Source organism: Theropithecus gelada, chromosome 3 (genome assembly GCF_003255815.1).
Source record: "Theropithecus gelada isolate Dixy chromosome 3, Tgel_1.0, whole genome shotgun sequence".
Classification (NCBI taxonomy): Eukaryota; Metazoa; Chordata; class Mammalia; order Primates; family Cercopithecidae; genus Theropithecus; species Theropithecus gelada.
Window position 1 is genome coordinate 27,964,329 of NC_037670.1, and position 20,142 is coordinate 27,984,470.

At 46.5% G+C, this 20,142-nt stretch overlaps 1 protein-coding gene across 4 annotated transcripts in view; it reads left to right on the forward strand.

Moving 5' to 3' along the window:
- RUNX1 (runt related transcription factor 1) overlaps positions 1 to 20,142 on the forward strand; it is a 261,247-nt gene that overhangs the window by 176,928 nt on the left and 64,177 nt on the right. For all 4 annotated transcript variants that reach the window (XM_025379064.1, XM_025379066.1, XM_025379065.1 and 1 more), the window contains one exon: positions 12,200 to 12,304. In XM_025379064.1, the coding sequence (XP_025234849.1) occupies positions 12,200 to 12,304 (105 nt within the window). The remainder of the gene's footprint in view (positions 1 to 12,199; positions 12,305 to 20,142) is intronic.

Genomic DNA, 20,142 nt, shown 5'->3' on the forward strand with positions numbered 1-20,142 from the left:
CAAGACTCTGTCTAAAAAAAAAAAAAAAAAAAAGGTGATAAAAGCAAGGTCTTGGTGTGTGTCACTGACAGACAGCTCCCAGACACCAAAATGGCTCAGTCTGCATACTCTAAACAAAAATGAAGGCATTGCATGGCAGGAGGGGAGACAGGACCAAGGTTTGTGGGTTTGCCGCCCACAGGATGGGTTTGCAGATGCCACCCGCAGACAGATGGCTGGGTTCCTCTGGAGCTTTATCCCACCTGCCCCAGCATGTCAGTTTTGCCATCACCTGTTTTTATACTGAGATTCAGGGCACGATGATTTGAAAACAAAAGTCCGCAGGGAGACTCCCCTAGGTGTTCCCAGTGCCTCAAGGTAGAACCTGCTGCAGGTTGAGTTTCTGGAATAGGTCAGGCTGTGTCTGCTTTGTTTGTTTGTCCGTTTCCTTGCTTTTGTGCTCCATGGAAACCCTCACGCCTAACTTTCCTTCTCCGTGTATACATCTGCTTCCTTTAAGCTCCCCACAGTAGAGCAACACTCTGAGATTCAACATAGAGATCACTTGTGTGTCGTATAATCTGTGACTAGTAAGCATTAACTATCCAAATGGGAGTTCGTGGATGGTGTCTGAGCCGGCGACTGCACAAAGCTCACAAGTTGCTGTGGGTGTGCTCTAGAGAGAAGGTCACTGGGGAAAAAGCCTGAAAACAGCTGTGGCGTGCGAGGGTGTGTGTAGGAACGGAGACCCACGCACTGTGGAAAGGAAATGAAGATGTGCTCGGGAGCCCCGAGGAAGTGGGCTCCCAGGAATTTTCCAACATCGCGAGATCCAGCCCTTAACTAGAAAGCTCCAGGTGGTATCATCAGTGACTAGATGAGGCCTGACACATGGTCTGTGAATGAATGACTGTTCAGGACTGTTTGTTTTTTTGTTTATGTTTTTTTTGAGATGGAGTCTTGCCCTGTCACCAGGCTGGAATGCAGTGGTGTGATCTCAGCTCACTGCAGCCTCCGCCTCCTGGGTTCAAGCAATCCTCGTGCCTCAGCCTCCTGTGTAGCTGGGATTACAGGCGTGTGCCACCATGTCTGGCTAATTTTCGTATTTTTTGTAGAGACGGGGTTTCACCATGTTGGCTAGATGGTCTCGATCTCTTGACCTCGTGATCCGCCTGACTTGGCCTCCCAAAGTGCTAGGATTACAGGCGTGAGCCACTGCGCCGGGCCCAGGACTGTTTTGATGTTAGGCAGTGCAGCCTAGTGGTCAGCACGTGGACTTTACTGGCTTCCCCACTGTGTTTCAACTTGGGTGTTGTTGGCCAGTTATTCTTTGCTGTGAGGGGCTTTGCTGTGCATGGTTGAACATTTAACAGCATCCCCGGCCTCTACTCTGGCCACTTGCACCCACCCTCCTGGTTGTGACAACCAGAAATCTCTGCAGCCATTGCCTCTTGTCCCCTGGGGGCAGATCCCCCCTGGTTGGAAACCACTGGCTTGGAGCTATCTGTCCTTGAACAAGTTACTTGACCTGTTTAAGCCTGATTTTGACCTTGTCCATGGGAAGACAGAGGGACAATGAGGACTGATTACCTGGGACAAGACATAGGTTAGGAGTTGTTACTTTTTGCAGTGACACCAACACCATGGGGTGGACAATGGGGACTCTGTGAGTGCATAGCAAACAACAGCAAACAGCAACAACAACCAGAGGTCTGCTTTTTTTGTTCATCTAAATGGATGAGCTTCCAAGGAGAAAATACAATCCTTATCCTTATTTCAGGGCGCCATACAGTTCTGTGGTCATGAAAGGGTTATATGCGGCAGGCCCTGAGATTCCAGTTAGCAATGGGAGAGATGAAATTAAATATGTACTGTAATTTGAAGCACTGCTTTTCATGGGAAAAGAAGTTCTTCCAACTCAGCCTTTCCAACTCTTTTGTCCAAACATTAATGGCATGCAAATATTTATGATTCATATGTGCCCCTTTTAATTCCCAATCGTATTTTAGCAGTAAACACTGCATTTTAATAATGAAGCAGAATAATCCCTTTGTCCTGTCGCCGGGTTACACAGGCTGGCACCCGGCAGCATCGCATTCTTCCTGAGCGATCACTGCTGCCTCCACCCAAGTTGAAGGGGTTTTGTAGCAGTGCCACGGCGGCTTGCCTTGGACTGCATTTGAGGACTTCCTGGATGTTCCGCTGGAAGCCATTCTTAAGGATGTGTCTCAGCATTTTCATAAATTGCAAGTGAACATCCACGCATATTTTTCTCTTTTGGCCACATACAAACTCAGCACCGCTTCAGCTGGCTGTTGATTGGAAGGGTTCTTACTACACTATTATCTTGCATTCTAGCCAAATCCCTGAACTCTAGATTACACCGAACCCATTGTGTCCTATTTAATATTCCTTTGATTCGTAATGATGACATAGAAAACATGCACATCTATTAGCGGTGATTCTGTGAGTCCTAGAAAAGTAGCATAATGTAATATGAGAAGCAGGCACACCTGTAGGACTCAGATGTGCCGGCCTCAGTCTCCCCATCTGTTCAATAGGTTTAACAATGCCTTTCATCTATGTTACGATGATAAAAGCGAGATGGTGTGTATGTAACAATACTTAGGAAGAAGAGCTATGGCCCCTCTTGATGATGTTCTTTCTTCTACAGCGGGAATCCCTGAGGCAGGAGGGGAGAGAGCAAGCCAGAGGCAACATGGGTCTTGCTGAATCAGAAAAGTGGGGAATGATGCTGTTTTTCAGGGCCCACTCCTCGATGGCAAGGAATTTGTATTCCTTGGTCCTACTAAGGGCCTACTGAAATGAGAGTGCATGAGATAACAGCAGGCATTCCATAAATATTCACAAGTAAAATGCCTGTGTAATAATAATAAAATTACAAACCTTTATTGGGCATTGACCCTGGGATGGAAATATAGTACCTATTCCTGTTTTATTAGAACTCTTCCTCTGCCCCACCCCTAAGGTCATTTGCTGAGGGCATTTCTGTCATTCATTCATTTATCAGATATACATTGTGCACCTACTGTGTGCCAGACCCTGGGCTAGCATGAGAAATACGAAGGTCAACCAAAGAGAACCCACAGCCTCGAGGGCCAGTAAGAGACATGGCAATTAAGCAGGCCATCCCTCTTCTGAGTAGATAACACATGATAGATGGGTGTGGCGGGAGCCAAGGCTCAATGGTGCAGAACCTGGTGAAGGTTCAGAGGGTCTCCCTGGACCACTTGTCATTCACTTGAGACCTGCAAGTGACAAGGAGACTATACCGGTAGAGGCATGAAGAATCATGTCCCAGCAGAGAAAGCAGAGTGACGAAGGAGCACCTGGCCTGTTGGGAGCTGAGAGATGCTCCAGGGGCGGGGGTTGGGGGGTGACAGCGGGGAGCCTTGCCGAGGGATAGGGCGGGGATTGCCTTAACATCCACGTTGGGAATTTGGTCTGATCCTAATGAAATGGAGAACCACTTACAACTAACTCCAGATACAAATTGTGGAAAGATACTTGGCTTGTAGTTTAAAGAATGGAAAGGACATTTGGAGAGTGCGTGGAAAGCTTAGAGACCCATCCAGAGACTGAAAGCTCTCCTTTCTGCCTTCAGGCAGCCCCAGGCATGTGTATATCCAGCTTGCAAGGACCCCATTTGGTAGATGACACTGTATCTAGAAGTCACCTCCCACCTCAAGCTTGCCTCAACCTTCCCTCTCTTCCCTCTCCACCTCCACACTCACCTGCTTTTCTTCCTACCTGCAGCAGCAGGTGCTGCAAGGCTGGTGAGCAGGAGCTGACGCCCCCCAAGGCTTCCTTCCCTGAAGAATGTCCATGCCTCAGGCCTCCCTGCTGCAGCTCCATGTGGCCTTGGGCTGTGTGTTTGAGGCACCCGGCTAGGGGCACTATCGGAGTCAGGAGGAGGCCAGGCCTAGGAGGTCACTTTGGTCACTCGCCCTGTGTGACCCCAGCCCAAAGACACAGCCTGATGGATGAGTGGAGTCTGGTGAATCCGGTGGCTCTCCTTGGGGGGAAGCACAGGGCAGCAGGTGTGGCCTTGGTCTCCAGGGGGCTGAGAATTCAGGGTCTTGGGGTGTTTTGGTTAAACTTGGTTCCCCAGCTGAAATCCTAGGGAACTGTGATACCAAAAGGAAAAGGAAGATTAGAAAGGGAAAACGAAATCCCAGGAAAGGAAATGCAAAATCGCACGAGAACATCATGGTGTTTTGTGGGATAGGTGATATTCCACCAGATAAGGAGGTCCGCCCCTCCGCTCCTTTTGCAAACCTGAGCTCTTCCCCTGCCTGCGGTTGAGCCCAGCACACCTGTGCCTTGGAAAAAGCAAGCTATGCCTTCCAAGTGAAATTCGTTGTTGTAAAGGACTGGCTGTCAAACTGAAAGTTTACAGAGTGATTCATTGATCTTTAGAGACAGGGTCTTACTCTGTGACCCAGGCTAGAGTGCAGTGGCGTGATCTCGGCTCACTGCAATCTCCACCTCCCGGGTTCAAGTGATTCTCGTGCCACAGTCTCCCAGGTAGCTGGGACTACAAATGTGTGCCACCATGCCAAGCTAATTTATTTTATTCTATTTTTTATTTTTATTTTATTTTATTTTTTATATTTTTGGTAGAGATGGGGTTTCACCATGCTGCCCAGACTGGTCTTGAACTCCTGAGCTCTAGTGATCCTCCCATCTCGGCCTCCCAAAGGGCTGGGATTACAGGCTTGTGCCACCATGCCTGGCCTCATTTATCGAACTTTTCTTTATTGCCTCAGAATAGAAGATACAAAGATGAATAAAATGCTGTCCCTGTCCTCAGACAACTCATTTTCATGGAACATCTCCAGAGAAAATGCTTTGCATGTCTTCAGTTTTCTCCAAGTAAAACAGCTATTTTTCAAACAACCCATAATTCCAAACAACTGCTATTTCCATGGAAAACTGAGTTCTATATTCTAAGGACCTGATTTTCAATCTGACTTTTCAGGGTAGTCCTGGTGCCAGTAGCTTAGGCCTCAAGTCTGCATTTTGCATGTGTGATGTGAGTGCAATTGGATCAAGCGATCTGGAAATACAGGCACTTCGCACAGAAGTATATACAGTACGCCGGCATCTTAATTCAATTCAGTATGGAGAATCAGGAAATTATGTGCAAGTTGAAGGATTTGTATCCCGTCCAGAAATCTCCAAATAAATTAATTATACAGCTCCCCTGTCAAAAATAGTGGCAAATGTTTGGGTAAGGAAATGGAAGAGGAGCATAAGCATGAATTTTGGCTGTTAGGTTGTTCCAGTGGAAAAGTGAGAAATCCACGTTAAAAATACTGCATAAAAAACACTCCAAATGCAGACTACTCCTGGAACCTGCGGGTGTGTTCATTTTTATACTTAGTTATCCGCAATTAAAATTAGACCCAAAACCATCTATTGTAAAAGGAGAAATCTCCCTGCAGCCTTTCAGGATCTTGTGGGATTTCCTGAATTTGCAAAGAGCAGAACTTGAGCCTTCCCTGACTCTCTTGGTTTTTAAAAGCTGCGGTGTTTTCCTTTAATTTTTCCTTTCTCACTCTTTGGGCGGTTCAAGACTTTGGGCACAACTGGCTTTCCTGCAGACATACACAAGAGTGAAAAATGTTGAGATTGTGTTTCCTAAGGACTCTGAGCCCCCAGGGCAGACGGCTCCTTTGTGTCTGCAGCCTTCCTTTGCGTGACAAAGGGCAAGTTTCACATCCCCTGAAACTGTCCCCAAAAGAAGAAGATGACTCACGCATACAGACCTACACTAAGGAGAGTGACAGGAACAGAGTCTTCCTGCAGAGCCGACGCAGGTAGACTGGGGATACCTACAAACTGGACCTGAGGAGGCCGAGTCACAACAGGAGTCGGGGCTCACCCATCAGACACGGGGTGTTATAGGCGGATTGTGCAATGATGGGACCTGGCTGCACTTTTAAATATGTTCTTCACACCTGGGCAAGAAATGACCCAGAGCTGCATGACTTTTTGCTTTGTAATCTCCTCACCACCCTCAGCTCTTTGGGGAGCAGTGTGCACATTTGAAGCAATCTTGAGGTTTAGCCACTTCCCAGATGTGGTGAGGAAGTGGAGAGTGCGCTGGGCCATGCGGAACTTCAGGTTCCAGCCGTGGCTTAATTTGACCACAATTGGCTGTCGGAGTTCACCAGCCCCAGGGCCGCCAACATCAAGACTAATCAAGCCTCCACCCGGTGCCTCCCTGGCCTTGGGGAGTGTGTCGTGGCAGCGCGTGTCCAGAAAGACTCACCCCTTGACCTTCTTCCCAACTAAATAAAGCAGTTAGTATTTTGCCCTGGCATTTGGATGGACACACTGGCGTCGAGAGAGACAACACATGTTGCAGCGAGGAGCACTGGCCTGGCTTGTTTACATAGTGTATCAGCTACTCACAGTTGCGCCTTACAAAGGTCGCCAGCTGGCGGGGCAGGAGTGAACTTGAACTTGAAGTTCAAGTTGCACTTAGGTCTGGTAGCAGCTCCATCACCTGCTGAACACACACACACACACACACACACACACACACACAACCCTTCCTCATGTCAGACATCAATGCCTCCTTCAGCCCCAGCTCCTTCTTATGGGATCTGCCACAGTCTGGTCTTCACAGAATCACCTTTATCATGTCTTTAATGATCATTCCCCTGACATTTACTGAGACCTTTCTCTGCGCTCTGCTTTTACATTCAGCTTTCCATTTAACCTGCAGAACAATGCTACGAGATGGAATGACTATTATTAACCCCCTTTTACAGATGACAAAGCTGAGGCCCCAGAGAGGTCAAGTAATTTGCCTGAGGTCACACAGCTAGCAAGTGGCAGAGCGAGGTTTCGAACCTAAGTAGGTTGCCTTGAGAGTCCACACTGAATGAATCACCGCTGTGTTTCTACCTTCATGGGATTTTATATGGAATTCTTCTCTCTCACGGCTTCCAAGCCTACATCAAGACAAACCTCATCTCCCCTGTTGTTTGTTCTCACCTTCTTATTCAGTATGAGTGTCTCTGCTTCTTTCTAAAGAACGGTCCTCGTGGAACCCAAGCCCTGGCTGGAACTGATGCTGCTGTGGTGGTCAGGATTCAGTGAGCAGGAGGTGGTGTTTACCCCTTTCCTTGGCTTCCTCCCATGCAGGCCACCTGTGACCCCGTGGCGGCCCCCTCTGGAACCAAGAGCTGCCAACTTCCAGCAGCACACACAGGGTCAGTGCTGGGGCCGTCTGTGCACTGATGAAAGCCTCTGCCGGCCTCACCGGACCAAGGCCACTGAGTACTTCCGGGAGCCTTGGATCCTCCAGGCTACCAACAGGAACACTGGCCCTCTGGCAGCAGCCCCATCCTTCCACCCCCGCACTTGGTCCCAAAAAGCCCATTTTGGGGCTGTTGCTATTTAGCCAACCTGCCCTCCCTTGCTCTCCTGTGACTTCTCACTATTCCGGCTGCAGCTTGCTGGGAGAAACACTTAAGCGTCTTTTGTGCTCCACACCCATGTACTTAAAATACCAGGCCTATAGGTCATTCCATTGAGGGAATCTGGCTCATAACACGTGTGCCCCGAGGCACAGATCCCAATTCTGCAGACGCTGGCCAAAAAGGACTGTGTCCCAGCAGCCAAGGGGTGGGGCCACGGAGAGGGCAGGGCCACGTGGAGGGCAGAGCGTGCGGGTCCTGTCAGGTGTGCCCGTTGCTGACTGCAGCCCAGTGTCAAGGCTCTGCCGGGTCTCACTGGAAGAATACAAAAGACGCGTAAGGCAGTTTTCGTGCTGTGGAAAAATGTCACCTACACCTGTGAAGAAGTCATCACCGTGTCTGAAAGATAATAAGCAAATGTCCTTGTACCCAAAGCTGTAAACAAGAGCCCGTTGTGAGGGAGACTGCCAGAATGTCTCCTCCTTGGTGAACCACGTGACTGGCCAAAACACCCCACCCACTAGTGTGTGGTCGGTGGAAACGTCTCGTGACCGCACTTAAAATGAAGGCCATGATTGGGAGGCCAAGGTGGGCGGATCACAAGGTCAGGAGTTCGAGACCAGCCTGGCCAACATAGTGAAATCCCATCTCTACTAAAAATACACAAAATTTGCCGGGTGTGGTGGCACGCACGTGTAATCCCAGCTACTCAGGAGGCTAAGGCAGGAGAATCACTTGAACCCGGGAGGTGGAGGTTGCAGTGAGCCGAGATCACGCCACTGCGCTCCAGCCTGGGCGACACTGAGAGACTCTATCTCCAAAAAAAAAAAAGATGGACATGAAATAATAGGAATTCAGATAATGACCAATGATTTCACAAATACTCACTTTGATTACGTTTTACTCCTGATTACATGGGTTACTCTGTGGTTTACCAGATGGGGTGTCATGTGAGCTCAACTGCCAGAGGCCCAAATGCAGCTCAGCAAGAAAATGCTTTTGAACTATAACCCAGGTTGAGTACCATTGGTACATTAGAATCACAGAGACAGCTTTTACTTTTTGGGGCAGTGGTAGGCATGGATAAAGTATCTCCAGTCCAGATTCCTTATACTGGTGCTACTGGGTTTGCAGGGGGAGATTTATGACCTCGGGGACAATAACTGGAAGAACAGTGAGTAGAAAGCTCAGGGATATGAGTTCTACTGTATATCGAAGCTGTGTGACTTTGGAAAAATTACTTAACCTCTCTGAGCCTTAGCTTTGCTACCTATTCATCAAGGACAATAAAATCCATCTTGTTTATTTCATGAGATTGGTGTGAAAACCAAATGAAATAGTATATGGGAAAGTGTTTACAAAGTTGTAAATTCTACAAGACTTAAAAATGCCAATATTATGAATGCAACCGTTCTTTGTTGCCATTTGGGTAGTCGTGGATAGGGTGGTGGTAAGAGAGCCACTATTGGAGCAAGACTGTTCTAGAGGGTAAAACACACGGGTGCCTGTAGAGCAGTTGTCACTGGTAGAGCCGTGATGGGAGCTCTTACTACATTTGCTATCTGTACTGAGTTAAATAGTGTTCTCTAAAAAATGTATGTCCACCTAGAACCTCAAACTATGGCTTAGGGTCTTTACAGATGTAATCAAGATAAAGTCATACTGGACTTGGGTGGACCATAAGTCCAGTGACTGATGTCCTTATAAGAAGAGGGAGGGGACACACAGTGGGAAGACCGTCATGTGAAGACGGAGGCAGAGGCTGGAGTGCTGCAGCTGCAAGTCAGGAAATGCCGGGAAAAGCTGGCCACCATCCGAAGCTAGAAAGAGGCAAGGAAGGATCCTCCCTAGAGCCCCTCAGGGGGAGTGTGGCCCTGCTGCCACCTTGATTTTGGACTTCTGACTTCCAGAATTGTGAAAGTCTTAATTTCTATTGTTTTAAGCCACCCAGTTTGTGATAATTTATTACAGCAACCCCAGGAAACAAATACAGTATTTTCATGAAGTCACTGAGATACTAGAGTTGTAGAATCACCACAGACGAATCACAGAAGAATCACGTGTGGACCTGCCCACCTACACGTGGCTATGGGCATCCCAGGCCAGCTGCATTCTTGGAAGATGAAATCAGAGAGTTAAAATTGACATTGCATATGCATACCATGAACCCCCTCATTTTGCTGATGAGGAAACTGAGATCTGGAAAGGTAAAATTGTTTGTATTATATCCCCAAACTTGTAACTCTCTTGCCGAAAGAACCACCTCAGTCTCTCTCTGTCTCTCTCTCATACACACACGTACCCCTAGACCTACTCAGGACTGGGACAATGGCATTACCTATTGTTGTGTCTTCAAGGGACTTTTTACAAAAATTTTAAATACCCCCTTTCCCCTAAAACCCCTTCTCACTTGCACCCTTTCCCACCTTTCTGTGAGGGCTACATGGGTATATAGAAAAGGATCACCGCCTTCTGGGAGACTAGGTCTACACAGCCACAAACCGCATTCAGTGTGACACCCTAAATAATCAAAGGTGAAGGATAATTTATGAGGCAGCTCAAACAGCCATAAAGCAAAATGTAGTCATCAAGGAAGGCTGCCTGGAAAACAAGTGACCGCCCGTTGCCAAATGCTGAAGGCAGGAAGGCTCGGGTGAAGGGTGCAGCAGGGAGCCCTGGATTGGCGAAGTGGCTGGAGGAAGGAACACCTCAGCGTCTCAGTGCCGTGGCTCATGAATGGAACGCGGGGGAACTCCTCAGAGGATGCACATCGGGAGTCAGGTGTGGGGAGGAAAGGGGGTGAGTGAGAAATGACTCGGGGCAGGGTCTTATTAGTGAGAAGATCCTTAAAGCGGGTTCTGGAATTCAGTCTTGATGATACACGTGATAACCTTCCCGGGTTCTTGACAGAGAGGGAACAGGCTGACCACGAGGCTTGTAGGACCACCAGCTGTGGATCATGTGGACATGGCTGCCCCCCGGCTGTGGCTGTCATTGCACCTGGATCTGTTCTTGGAAAGCCAGAGACTGCCCAGTGAGATGGCCAGTTGCCCTCAGGACCTACCTCCCTCTGCGGCAGCATTCCTCCACGTCACATCATATGCCCTGCTTGCTGGGCCTGGCCAAGGCCTCTTCTGCCCACTTCTCTCCTTCAGCTAGATGCCATGGTAGAAAAGCATCCAGAGTGTCACCCGGTAACATCTGACTGATGTCCTAAAACTAGCAAATCCCCAAAGCCCAACAAGACTCATCTCTAGGTTCTGGGGACAGGCCAGCTGATGGGAAAGATGGATTTGGAGGCAGAGCCTCTTGGCACCCCTGATGCCCTGCTCCATGGAGATCCCTCCCCAGAAGCATCCTCACCTCGTGTGCTGGACAGGTCAGCCGAGACATTAGTTATAAAGGCACACCGGGCAGAGCAGGCTCATCATCTAATTGTTACTTGCTATTGCTCTTTTTATCATAGACTTTAATCAGATAGAATCCACTTCTTTGGGGAGTGTTTGATGGAGGTTTCTCATGATTAGGAATCGTGGCTTGCTGTGGCCAAATATTGGATTTTCGTTGAGCATTTTTCTGTGGCCTTCCTTCGTGTTAAGACATGAGTGACAGTTGAAAATATTTTCCTTTCATCTATCTTTGATTTGACTTTATGCTACGTGATTAAGAGGAGAAACTGTGTTGATTAAAGAACTACTGTATTGATGTAGGAAGATTGAACATCAGACTTAACCAAATGTTAGGGTCCTATTATAGACCCGTGAGAAACAGAGAAGAGAAATAAGTAAAGCAGACAACTTACACACACACACACACGCACACCCACACCCTGTTGAATACCATGTGCCAGATACTGTTTTAACAGTGTTACTCACAGTAAAGAATTTAATCTCCCCTGATACTCTCTAAGGTAGGAAAATTTGCATGTAACCATCTTCCAGGTAAAGATACTGCGGAACATAGAGGTATCTAGTGACTTGCCAAAGGTCAGCTAGCCAGATTTATCCTCTGAACCACTTTACTAACAAGAAATGATTTTCGATTAGTAAATCCATGCAATGAAGATTTTCTCACCTTTTATAAATGTATGTTAAACGCATAATGGAAATTATGTGCATTTTTATTACTAGTACTTGCTGAATCTCAGTCTATCAGTTACATATACTTAAGTCCATTTATGAGTCATCAATTTTGTTCTGGCTGATCCCATGAGTACCTGTAATAACATCTGGCATTTTCAAATAATATTTAAAATCAGCCAGACTTTGTCTTTTAAAAATATAGAGAGAATGATTCTAATTTAGCCTGTCTTCAAACTTAGAAATTCTATCTTTCCTGATCTTCAAAGGTACAAAGTAAGAAGGGAAAGATGGATATGGTTTCTTCTACTCTTCTTTGCCCTGAGTGATAAATAATTGGGGAAGATGGCAGCAGGCAAGTTGGGAACCAGGAGTGGAGCGCTGCCAATCTGACTCTATGGTTTCCTGAAATCTTGACTTAACAGAAAATAAATTCTAATCTTTCTTGATCTTGTATTGTTTATTGATGGTTACGTTAAAGCCATATAACCATGTGACGTGTTACACCTAGGCAACTATCATAGGCGTATATTCCAGAATTGAAGCAAAGCCAAAATTCTGGGAGTGTTGTTAAAACTGGTAACTTGTGCTGAAGGGCTGGACAGCATAAATTAATGATTGGTTATTCAACAGATTCGTTCGGGCCACCAACCTCATTCTGTTTTGTTCTCTGTTGTGTCCCCACAGGGAAAAGCTTCACTCTGACCATCACTGTCTTCACAAACCCACCGCAAGTCGCCACCTACCACAGAGCCATCAAAATCACAGTGGATGGGCCCCGAGAACCTCGAAGTAAGTGCATCCACTTGGGGCTGGTACACCCTCCAAACTGGTATACTCAGGGACCATGTCACAGAATCCTTGATTCAACCTTTCCCCCAGGGGGATGTCAGGCCCCTGTAAAGCCAAAAAGTTGCATTGTCAATACTCTCGCTACTCAAAGCTTGTTTCTGTGCACTGAGCTCTTTTTGAAGCATCCTTTTAGAGGGCAAAAGGAAATTAGGCTGACTCAACCGCATGTTAGAACCATTCAGGGCAGCATGAAACTAAGGACTGCTTCCTCAATATACAGTAAAGTTCAACAGGATCAGAAACAAATAGTAAATGGAAGATTGGCCAGGCACAGAGGCAGCCCAAAGAGGTCTGAGGGTCAGAGTGGACCACAAGGGAGTAATTACCATCGATGCTGGCCTTTTATTAATTCATGAGGGCCAGCGATGAAAACTATGAAAATGACCCTTTTCTTTCTATGGCACAGATCAAAATCTTATTACAGGCATGTTTAAGATAGAGAGTGGGAGGGTAGAAGAATGTCTGGAGAAAACCAGTAAATATAGAAAGATAGTACCAAAAAATAGCTCCTGTGAGGAAAGCTTTTAAAAAAAGGAATGAGGTTGTTTAGTCTGCAGAAAAGATGTCTTCACAGTGACTTAATGACTATCTTTGAGTAAACACCAGCGTAACACTCTTTTCCAGAACCACACCCTTCCCCAGGATCTGAGGCTGGGTTACAGTTCCAGGTCTGTGGAACTGCCCAGCACCCCCGCCCAGCATCCAGATGTCTCCAAACCGTATCAGGTCCCTGGTGGAAAATTAGTACACTCTCTTCTTGGAGTGAGGGATATTGAAAAACAGGGCTTCCTACTGTCCCAGAAAGCCAAGATGCGGGGAGGTCAGGTCGTAAAATGAAGTGGTTAAGAATTTGGGCTTTATGGGCAAGCCAGTGGAGTTCTTAAGCCTTCAGTGAGCTACAGAGCCTTGCTGAACCTCACTTTCCTCTTCTGTAAAATGGGGATAATGACGAGAACTTCTTTATAAGATCAAGCCACATGATGCTATGTGCTTGATGCAGAGAGTGAAGGCAGGAAATGTTAGCGATCCCCAGTAGGACATCCCTGCTTTCATCCCTGGCTACTGCTCCAGTACCATCTAGATGACCTTCTCTGCACGGTAGTTTCTAGGTGGGGTTTTAAGGTAGATCTCTGCAGGCTATCCTGTGATCACTGCAGCTTTTGTGGCAGTCTTTCCCGTGGTCCTGGCCACAACCTCATGGCATCTGGATCACCTTCTGGAACCATTCCCCATGTTGTGTCAACTTCCCCAAAGTCCTTGAGTGGATGGAGCTCTGCAGATAACCACCATGCCCACCAGGGACAGCCCACCAGGATTTGGTGTTCCTCGTCTGCTTTTTCCCCTCCTTCCATTCTCTGTGCTCGGTGACTCCCTCCAAATCTGAATGCATTTGTCCCCAGAAGGCCCTCTCAGCTTTTTCTGATCAAGGTTTTCTGGCCACTCCTAGACTTGGGAGACTGTGGGACTTGATAACAGACCCTGATTCTTCTTTATGGGTGAAAAGCAGACCATAGACACAGACAGGACCACACAGGTCTAAGGAATGACTGTGAGCTCTTCCCAGGTTTCCAGAGTAGGAATGTCAACCTGGACATTCCTACGTTAATGTAACCCTGCATTAAACAGAACGTAAACACCAAAGCAAGTTTGTTCTCCACAGAGGACCAAAGAGGAAACAGGCTTGCATTATGGCAAGGTGCCTGGCTGGGAGGGAAGCCGTTGTTAGGTGTAAGGAAATCAACTTTGAGGGTAACTAAACTTGGAGAAAGGCTCCTTCAGGAGGCTGTGGAATCACTATTGAATCTACAGCCGTCTCTTGGACAGTTCAAATGCCGACCAGCCTGAAGAAGCTGAAGCCAGGTGACCCTGGGTATACCCTCTACTTCTGTTATTTCCTCATACATAAAGAAGGTTGGGTTTTGCCTCACTGCCAGCATTTCCTGTAACATTCAAAGAAATAACAAAGTTATTGAGCTTAGCTTCAGAAAACAAATGGTGGCTACTCTGACTTTTAAGAATTGGCAGTCAGAGGGGAGAAAAGACGTCTGTGTGATTGTAACGGTCTGGCTGTATATACAGTTTACTCTGCCCCTGCTGTTTTATAACTTAAGAAAACAGTTGTTATATGGAGACATACCCTCTGAGCAGACAGAAGGGATCTGCGCCAAAGAAGCATCCATTTTTACACAGTCTTCCCTGCCAAATGGAACTTGGGGTCTGGGGAAAAACTAAATGCATGGAATAAGTATAAGTATGATATATAGAGGTGCAGTAACCCCAGGTAGAAAGTCTCACATTTCACAAGGGACTTCTAGAAAAAAGCCAAGTGCATGCAGACTCCCAGGGTGACTTGGGTAATGCTGACTTTTCTCTTTGCCCTATGAAGCAAGAAGCAAGAGGGGCCATCACTGCTAATTTTAGTATGCTGGTTTCTTATTGTTTGAACGTCTTCATTCAGGGTGGGAAGTTCTCTAGAGTAAGCTTTGCTCACAGCTGCTTTCCAGTGTAAAAAAAAGAGGACACTGCGTGTAAATCAGGATTCCCAGATGTTGCCAGATCTCCGGATGAATAAGACCTCCTGAGTCCCCTCCATGATTACCGTGCAATGAATTCTGGGTAATCCTGGCAAAATGGCCCTGGCCTTGCCAAGGCCAAATTCAATCATTTTGGAAAATTCTCTAGTTTCATGAAATCAAAGACCATGAAATCAAAGACAATGAGAGCTAGGAGGGGCCTGAGAGAGACTTTAGGATCATCACTCCATAGGTACGGGAAATCAGCCCCAGAAAAATGAAACAGTTTGCCTAGCTTTAAAAGAAATAGTTGATGATGAAGCATTAACAGCATGAGGAGTTCCTGATGTCTACTTCTGTGCTGTCCTTCATTTATCTACCTGTCCATTCATCTGTTCATCTCTCCATCCATACCATACTGTCTGTACAGCATCTATTTCTTATGATAGATGGAACTCTTTGACATGGCCTCAGTATCCTCACATTTAAAATGACGAGTTGGCTTATATGATTGACTGGCATATTTGGCTCAGCTCTAAGACTGTCTATTATAGAAGGGCAAATGGTAGTGCCTTATTGCAGGCATGGAGCCTTTGACTTGAGGTATGCGTGCAAGCTTAACTAAATAAAGCAGTTATTTGGCATTTGGATGGACAAACTGCCATTCAACCTGCCGTTCTGCTGATTAAGTTAAGGACTGAGAATGAGAAGCTGTGCCACAGCCCGTCTGTTTGTCATGCCGATGGGTAAACTTGATGCATCCCTCTCCTCTTCCATGGTTTTCAGTGGTGAAGCTGTAGCAAAAAGTATATGCCAAAGAGAATTTAAAGTATTTTTCATTTCAGATGGTTTCTTGCTCTTTTACAGTAATGAACCTACCCCTTAGAAAATCAAAACTTGTTTTCTCATATTCCGTAGGATTTTAAGAAATATCTTAGGGTAGTATAGAAATTATTAATTGTCGAAAAATTAACTTTATCTTGGAGCAAGAGTACCGTCAGAAGGTATCCTCTGCCTGGAATGGGTTCTTACCAGCACCAAGGCGGGCTCTGTTTTCGGTTAGCACATAGAGCACTTAGTAGCTTGTTGATATAGTAAGAGTGTCTCCTCCTTCAGCACAAAAGATAGAGTGAAAGGATTTTTCAAGAAAAGGATATTTGAGAGTTTTTTTTTGTTTAGTTTGTTTTTTAGACAGAGTCTCACTCTGTTGCCCAGGCTGGAGTGCAGTGGCACAATCTCGGCTCACTGCAACCTCTGTCCCCTTCCCAGGTTCAAGCGCTTGTCCCACCTCAGCCCCTGGAGGAGCTGGGACTACAGGTGCCTACGACCACTCCCAGCTAATTTTTGTATTTTTAGTAGAGACAGGGTTTCACCATGTTGGCCAGCCTGGTCTCGAACTCCTGACCTCAAATGATCTGCCCACCTTGGCCTCCCAAAGTGCTGGGATTACAGGCATGAGCTACTATGAATGGCTGAGAGTTGTTTTTTAATGTAAGTTTTATATTTCTAGGATCTAATGAAAAACTCCAGCTCTCAGTTCACACATCTGTAATTTAGGTGACTCCTTGCTAATTTTGAGATCCCAAAGCATCTTCTCTACAGAGATTTCACTAAATAATTTGAATGCAGGAATTGGTTCAATGCCATGGAGGAAGATATTTTGTCAAGGAGAGGTTGAGGAGAGTGAGCAGTGGGGACCCTAACGGACCCATCTTGGGTGGGCTGGTCCTGGTGGTATGGATTGGGCAGCCTTTACCTGTCTGGTCAGGTATTTGTTACATCTGGAACACTGAGAAACCGAATTAAAAATCAGAAAGGTTAATTAACATATTGGCCTTTTCTGAGATAACTTCGGTCTGTCCCCAGGTTAAAGGAGCCTTTCACGTGACTGTGTTCTGCTTGAGCTCTTGACGTTTTTTTTTGTTGTTGTTGTTGTTGTTGTTGTTGTTTCGTTAAATGTACTTATTTCTATTTTAAAACTGAAAGAGCTGGCTGTAATTCTGGAAAGGTAGAACCCAGCAGATGCCGGGAAGTACGAGCCTGGAGGGAAGGACAGGCCTCTGCAGCTGCCCCCCTCCTCACAGGCAAGGATGACCATGTCTAGAGCTCATGGGATTCCTTTTGGGGGGAGGCGGCCTTGCCTCTGCTCTCTGGACAGCCCATCCTTGAGGACCAGGCCGTTGATGTAGAGTCTGTGATGTGCTCTGTTTAAGGGTGGGGCTTCTAGCATCCACATATCAGGTGACATCTGGGATGCTGGCTTAGAGGGCAGCTAGGGAGTAAGGTAAAATATGCAGCTTTCTTTTTTTTTTTTTTTGGGACGGAATCTCACTCTGTCACCCAGGCTGGAGTGCAGTGGTGCAATCTTGGCTACTGCAGCCTCTGTTTTCTGGGTTCTAGTGAGTCTCCTGCCTCAGCCTCCTGAGTAGTTGGGATTATAGGCATCCACCACCATGCCCAGCTAATTTTTAATTTTTTTTCATAGAGATGGCAAGGTGGAGCCATTACTTACAAAACTTACAAACTGTAGAGTACTTCCTGAGGCACCAGCTTCTTTTCTGACTGATTGTTTTTCCCCCCAACAGGGAGTTATAGTTAAACTAGGTTGTTCGAAGGGCCTAATCTTCACTCAGCTACTTTTTAAAGTACTTGATTGAGATCGTGTCATATGAATATAATTTTCTTCCATGACTTTGATTGTATATAGCAAACCTATTATATATGTGAATATGAGAAATAGGACCTTTTTATATGGAGAATGTGCTTCAAGTGAAGACGAGAAATGCATGAACAGTACCTGTAGGCCAGGCGCCATGGCTCCCGCCTGTAATCCCAGCCCTTTGGGAGGCCAAGGCGGGGAGATCACTTGAGGTCAGGAGTTGGAGACCAGCCTGACCAACACAGGGAAGCCCCATCTCTACCAAAAAAACACAACAATTGGCCTGGTGTGGTAGTGCATGCCTGTGGTCCCAAGCTTCTCAGGAGGCTGAGGCAGGAGAATTGGTTGAACCCAGGAGGCAGAGGTTGCAGTGAGCCGAGATGGTGCCACTGCACTCCAGTTTGCAGTGAGACCTTGTCTCAAAAAAAAAAATGAAGGAGGGAGGGAGGGAGGGAAGGAGGGAAGGAAGGAAGGAAGGAAGGAGAGAAGGAGGGAAGGAACCAACCTGTAAACTGATGGTGATAATGGACCTAAAAATAATTGCTGTTAGGATTGAGTAACACCTACTTCACAATGTTATTTTCTCTTAATCATAAAAATACTTGATAATAGCAACAGCTAACATTAAATAGTGTTATTTGCCCAACAGTGTTCACAGTGCTTCACACATTAATTTATATAATCTTCAAAAGAACAGGCAGGGAAATTGAAGACAAAATACATTGTATACCTTGCCTAAGGTCACACAGCTAGTAAGCCAGCATGTAAACTAAGGCGTCCAGACGTTGGCATGCCCCGACGCCAGCATCTGTTTTTAAGAACTGCACTGGCTGCTTTTTGAGCTTCATGGTAATGTAATTCCTGTATCTTTTATTAGGAGAGTTTATCAATAAAGTTCTGGGTCACATATGGTTTTCTTCAAGAAAGCAGAGCCCTGTTGCTTTGGCATTCATCGTTTTTTTGTACTGACAGGAGGGAATCAGTGTTTTCCCCGGCAGGGCTGCAGGAAATTCCCTCCCCTCCCACTCCTCCTCGGAGTTCATAATACACAGCCACGGCCACGCTGGTCACAGGTGCTAGCAGTTGGTTCTGCTTCTGTCACCAGGGTCCACTTGGGGACCTGGCATGAAGGGGGACCTGACCCCAGGGTGCTGTATAACATAGACCTCTTCTTCCGGTGTTGGCCTTCAGGGAAGATGGGTAAAGTGGTGGAGTGACCTGCAGAGCAGTGGTCCAAGTCTGGGTCCCCCTTTAACAAAGGGTTTCCTAGAGGGCCCGTGTGCACAGCACGTAGCTGCTGGGGGGATGAAAAGATGTGTCACTCTTTGCTCTTGAATGGTTATGAAAATGTCAGATGGTTTTATGGATCTGTGATCGCAGGATTGTAATTACCAATCCACAGTCGCATTGCTCACTGGGAACTGCTTCGAGTGTATTTACCAGGTAGTGAATGATGAGCTACTTCATTTGTCTTCCCTTGAATTCATCAGATTTGGACTTGGACTTTAGTTCTTTCTAGATGCAATCCTGATCCACACAGGAATTAGAAAGTAATTCTTCCTCCCCTCCCACCTAAAGAAGGAGCAAGACAGAGGCTCAAAGAGGAGGAACATGCTGTCCTTACTCACATCCCCTCCTCCCCATTTTGAAAGGCATTTCAGGCCAAGCTGAAAGTTCTAGGGGAACTTTGCCCGGTACTTTAATTCCTTCTGTGCTAAGCTCCTCAACTACCTGAGGACTTGGCAAACGCAGTTTTTAAAGCATTAATAATAATTGTGCCTACATGTTTCCGGTGAATTTTAGAATGTGTTTCTGTTGATTATTTTTAGTAGTATCAAACCAGACCAAGAAGAAGAATTTTATATGCATACGGATTTCCTTGACCCTAGAGTGGAGGCTAAGGTCTGAAAGGGCCCCTCGGGTGAATGGGAACCTAAGAGGACCGTGCAGGGAATGGGCTTCTGTCCCAGAAGCGGCAGTGACCCACCTGATGCAGCTCTGAGTAAGCTGGCGTGGCCTGTGTATTCCTGGTAACTCTTCCTATCTTACACAGAAGCCACTGAGGTTTTGTGTGTGTGTGGTTGTTTTTTTGTTTGTTTGTTTGTTTTTGAGACAGAATCTCGCTCTATCGCCCAGGCTGGAGTGCAGTGGCGTGATCTCGGCTCACTGCAAGCTCCGCCTCCCGGGTTCAAGCAATTTTCCTGCCTCAGCCTCCCGAGTAGCTGGGACTACAGGTGCCCGCCACCACGCTCGGCTAATTTTTTATATTTTTAGTGGAGACGGAGTTTCACTGTGTTAGCCAGGATGGTCTCCATCTCCTGACCTCAGGTGATCCACCCGCCTCGGCCTCCCAAAGTGCTGGGATTACAGGCGTGAGCCACCGTGCTCGGCTACCACTGAGATTTTTTAAGATGGCATTTGTATTGCTATAGAAAGAAAACAAAATAAGAGTTCCTTCCAGGTAACATGAAAACCCAAATCTCTAGGCAGCTTCTCAATCTAATGTGGCAGCAGAGAAGAGGAAGAAACTTACACTATTACATCGAATTTCTCTGTCCGTCTGGACCCTTGCAAAACCATATCGCTAATTTGAATGCCGCACCAGT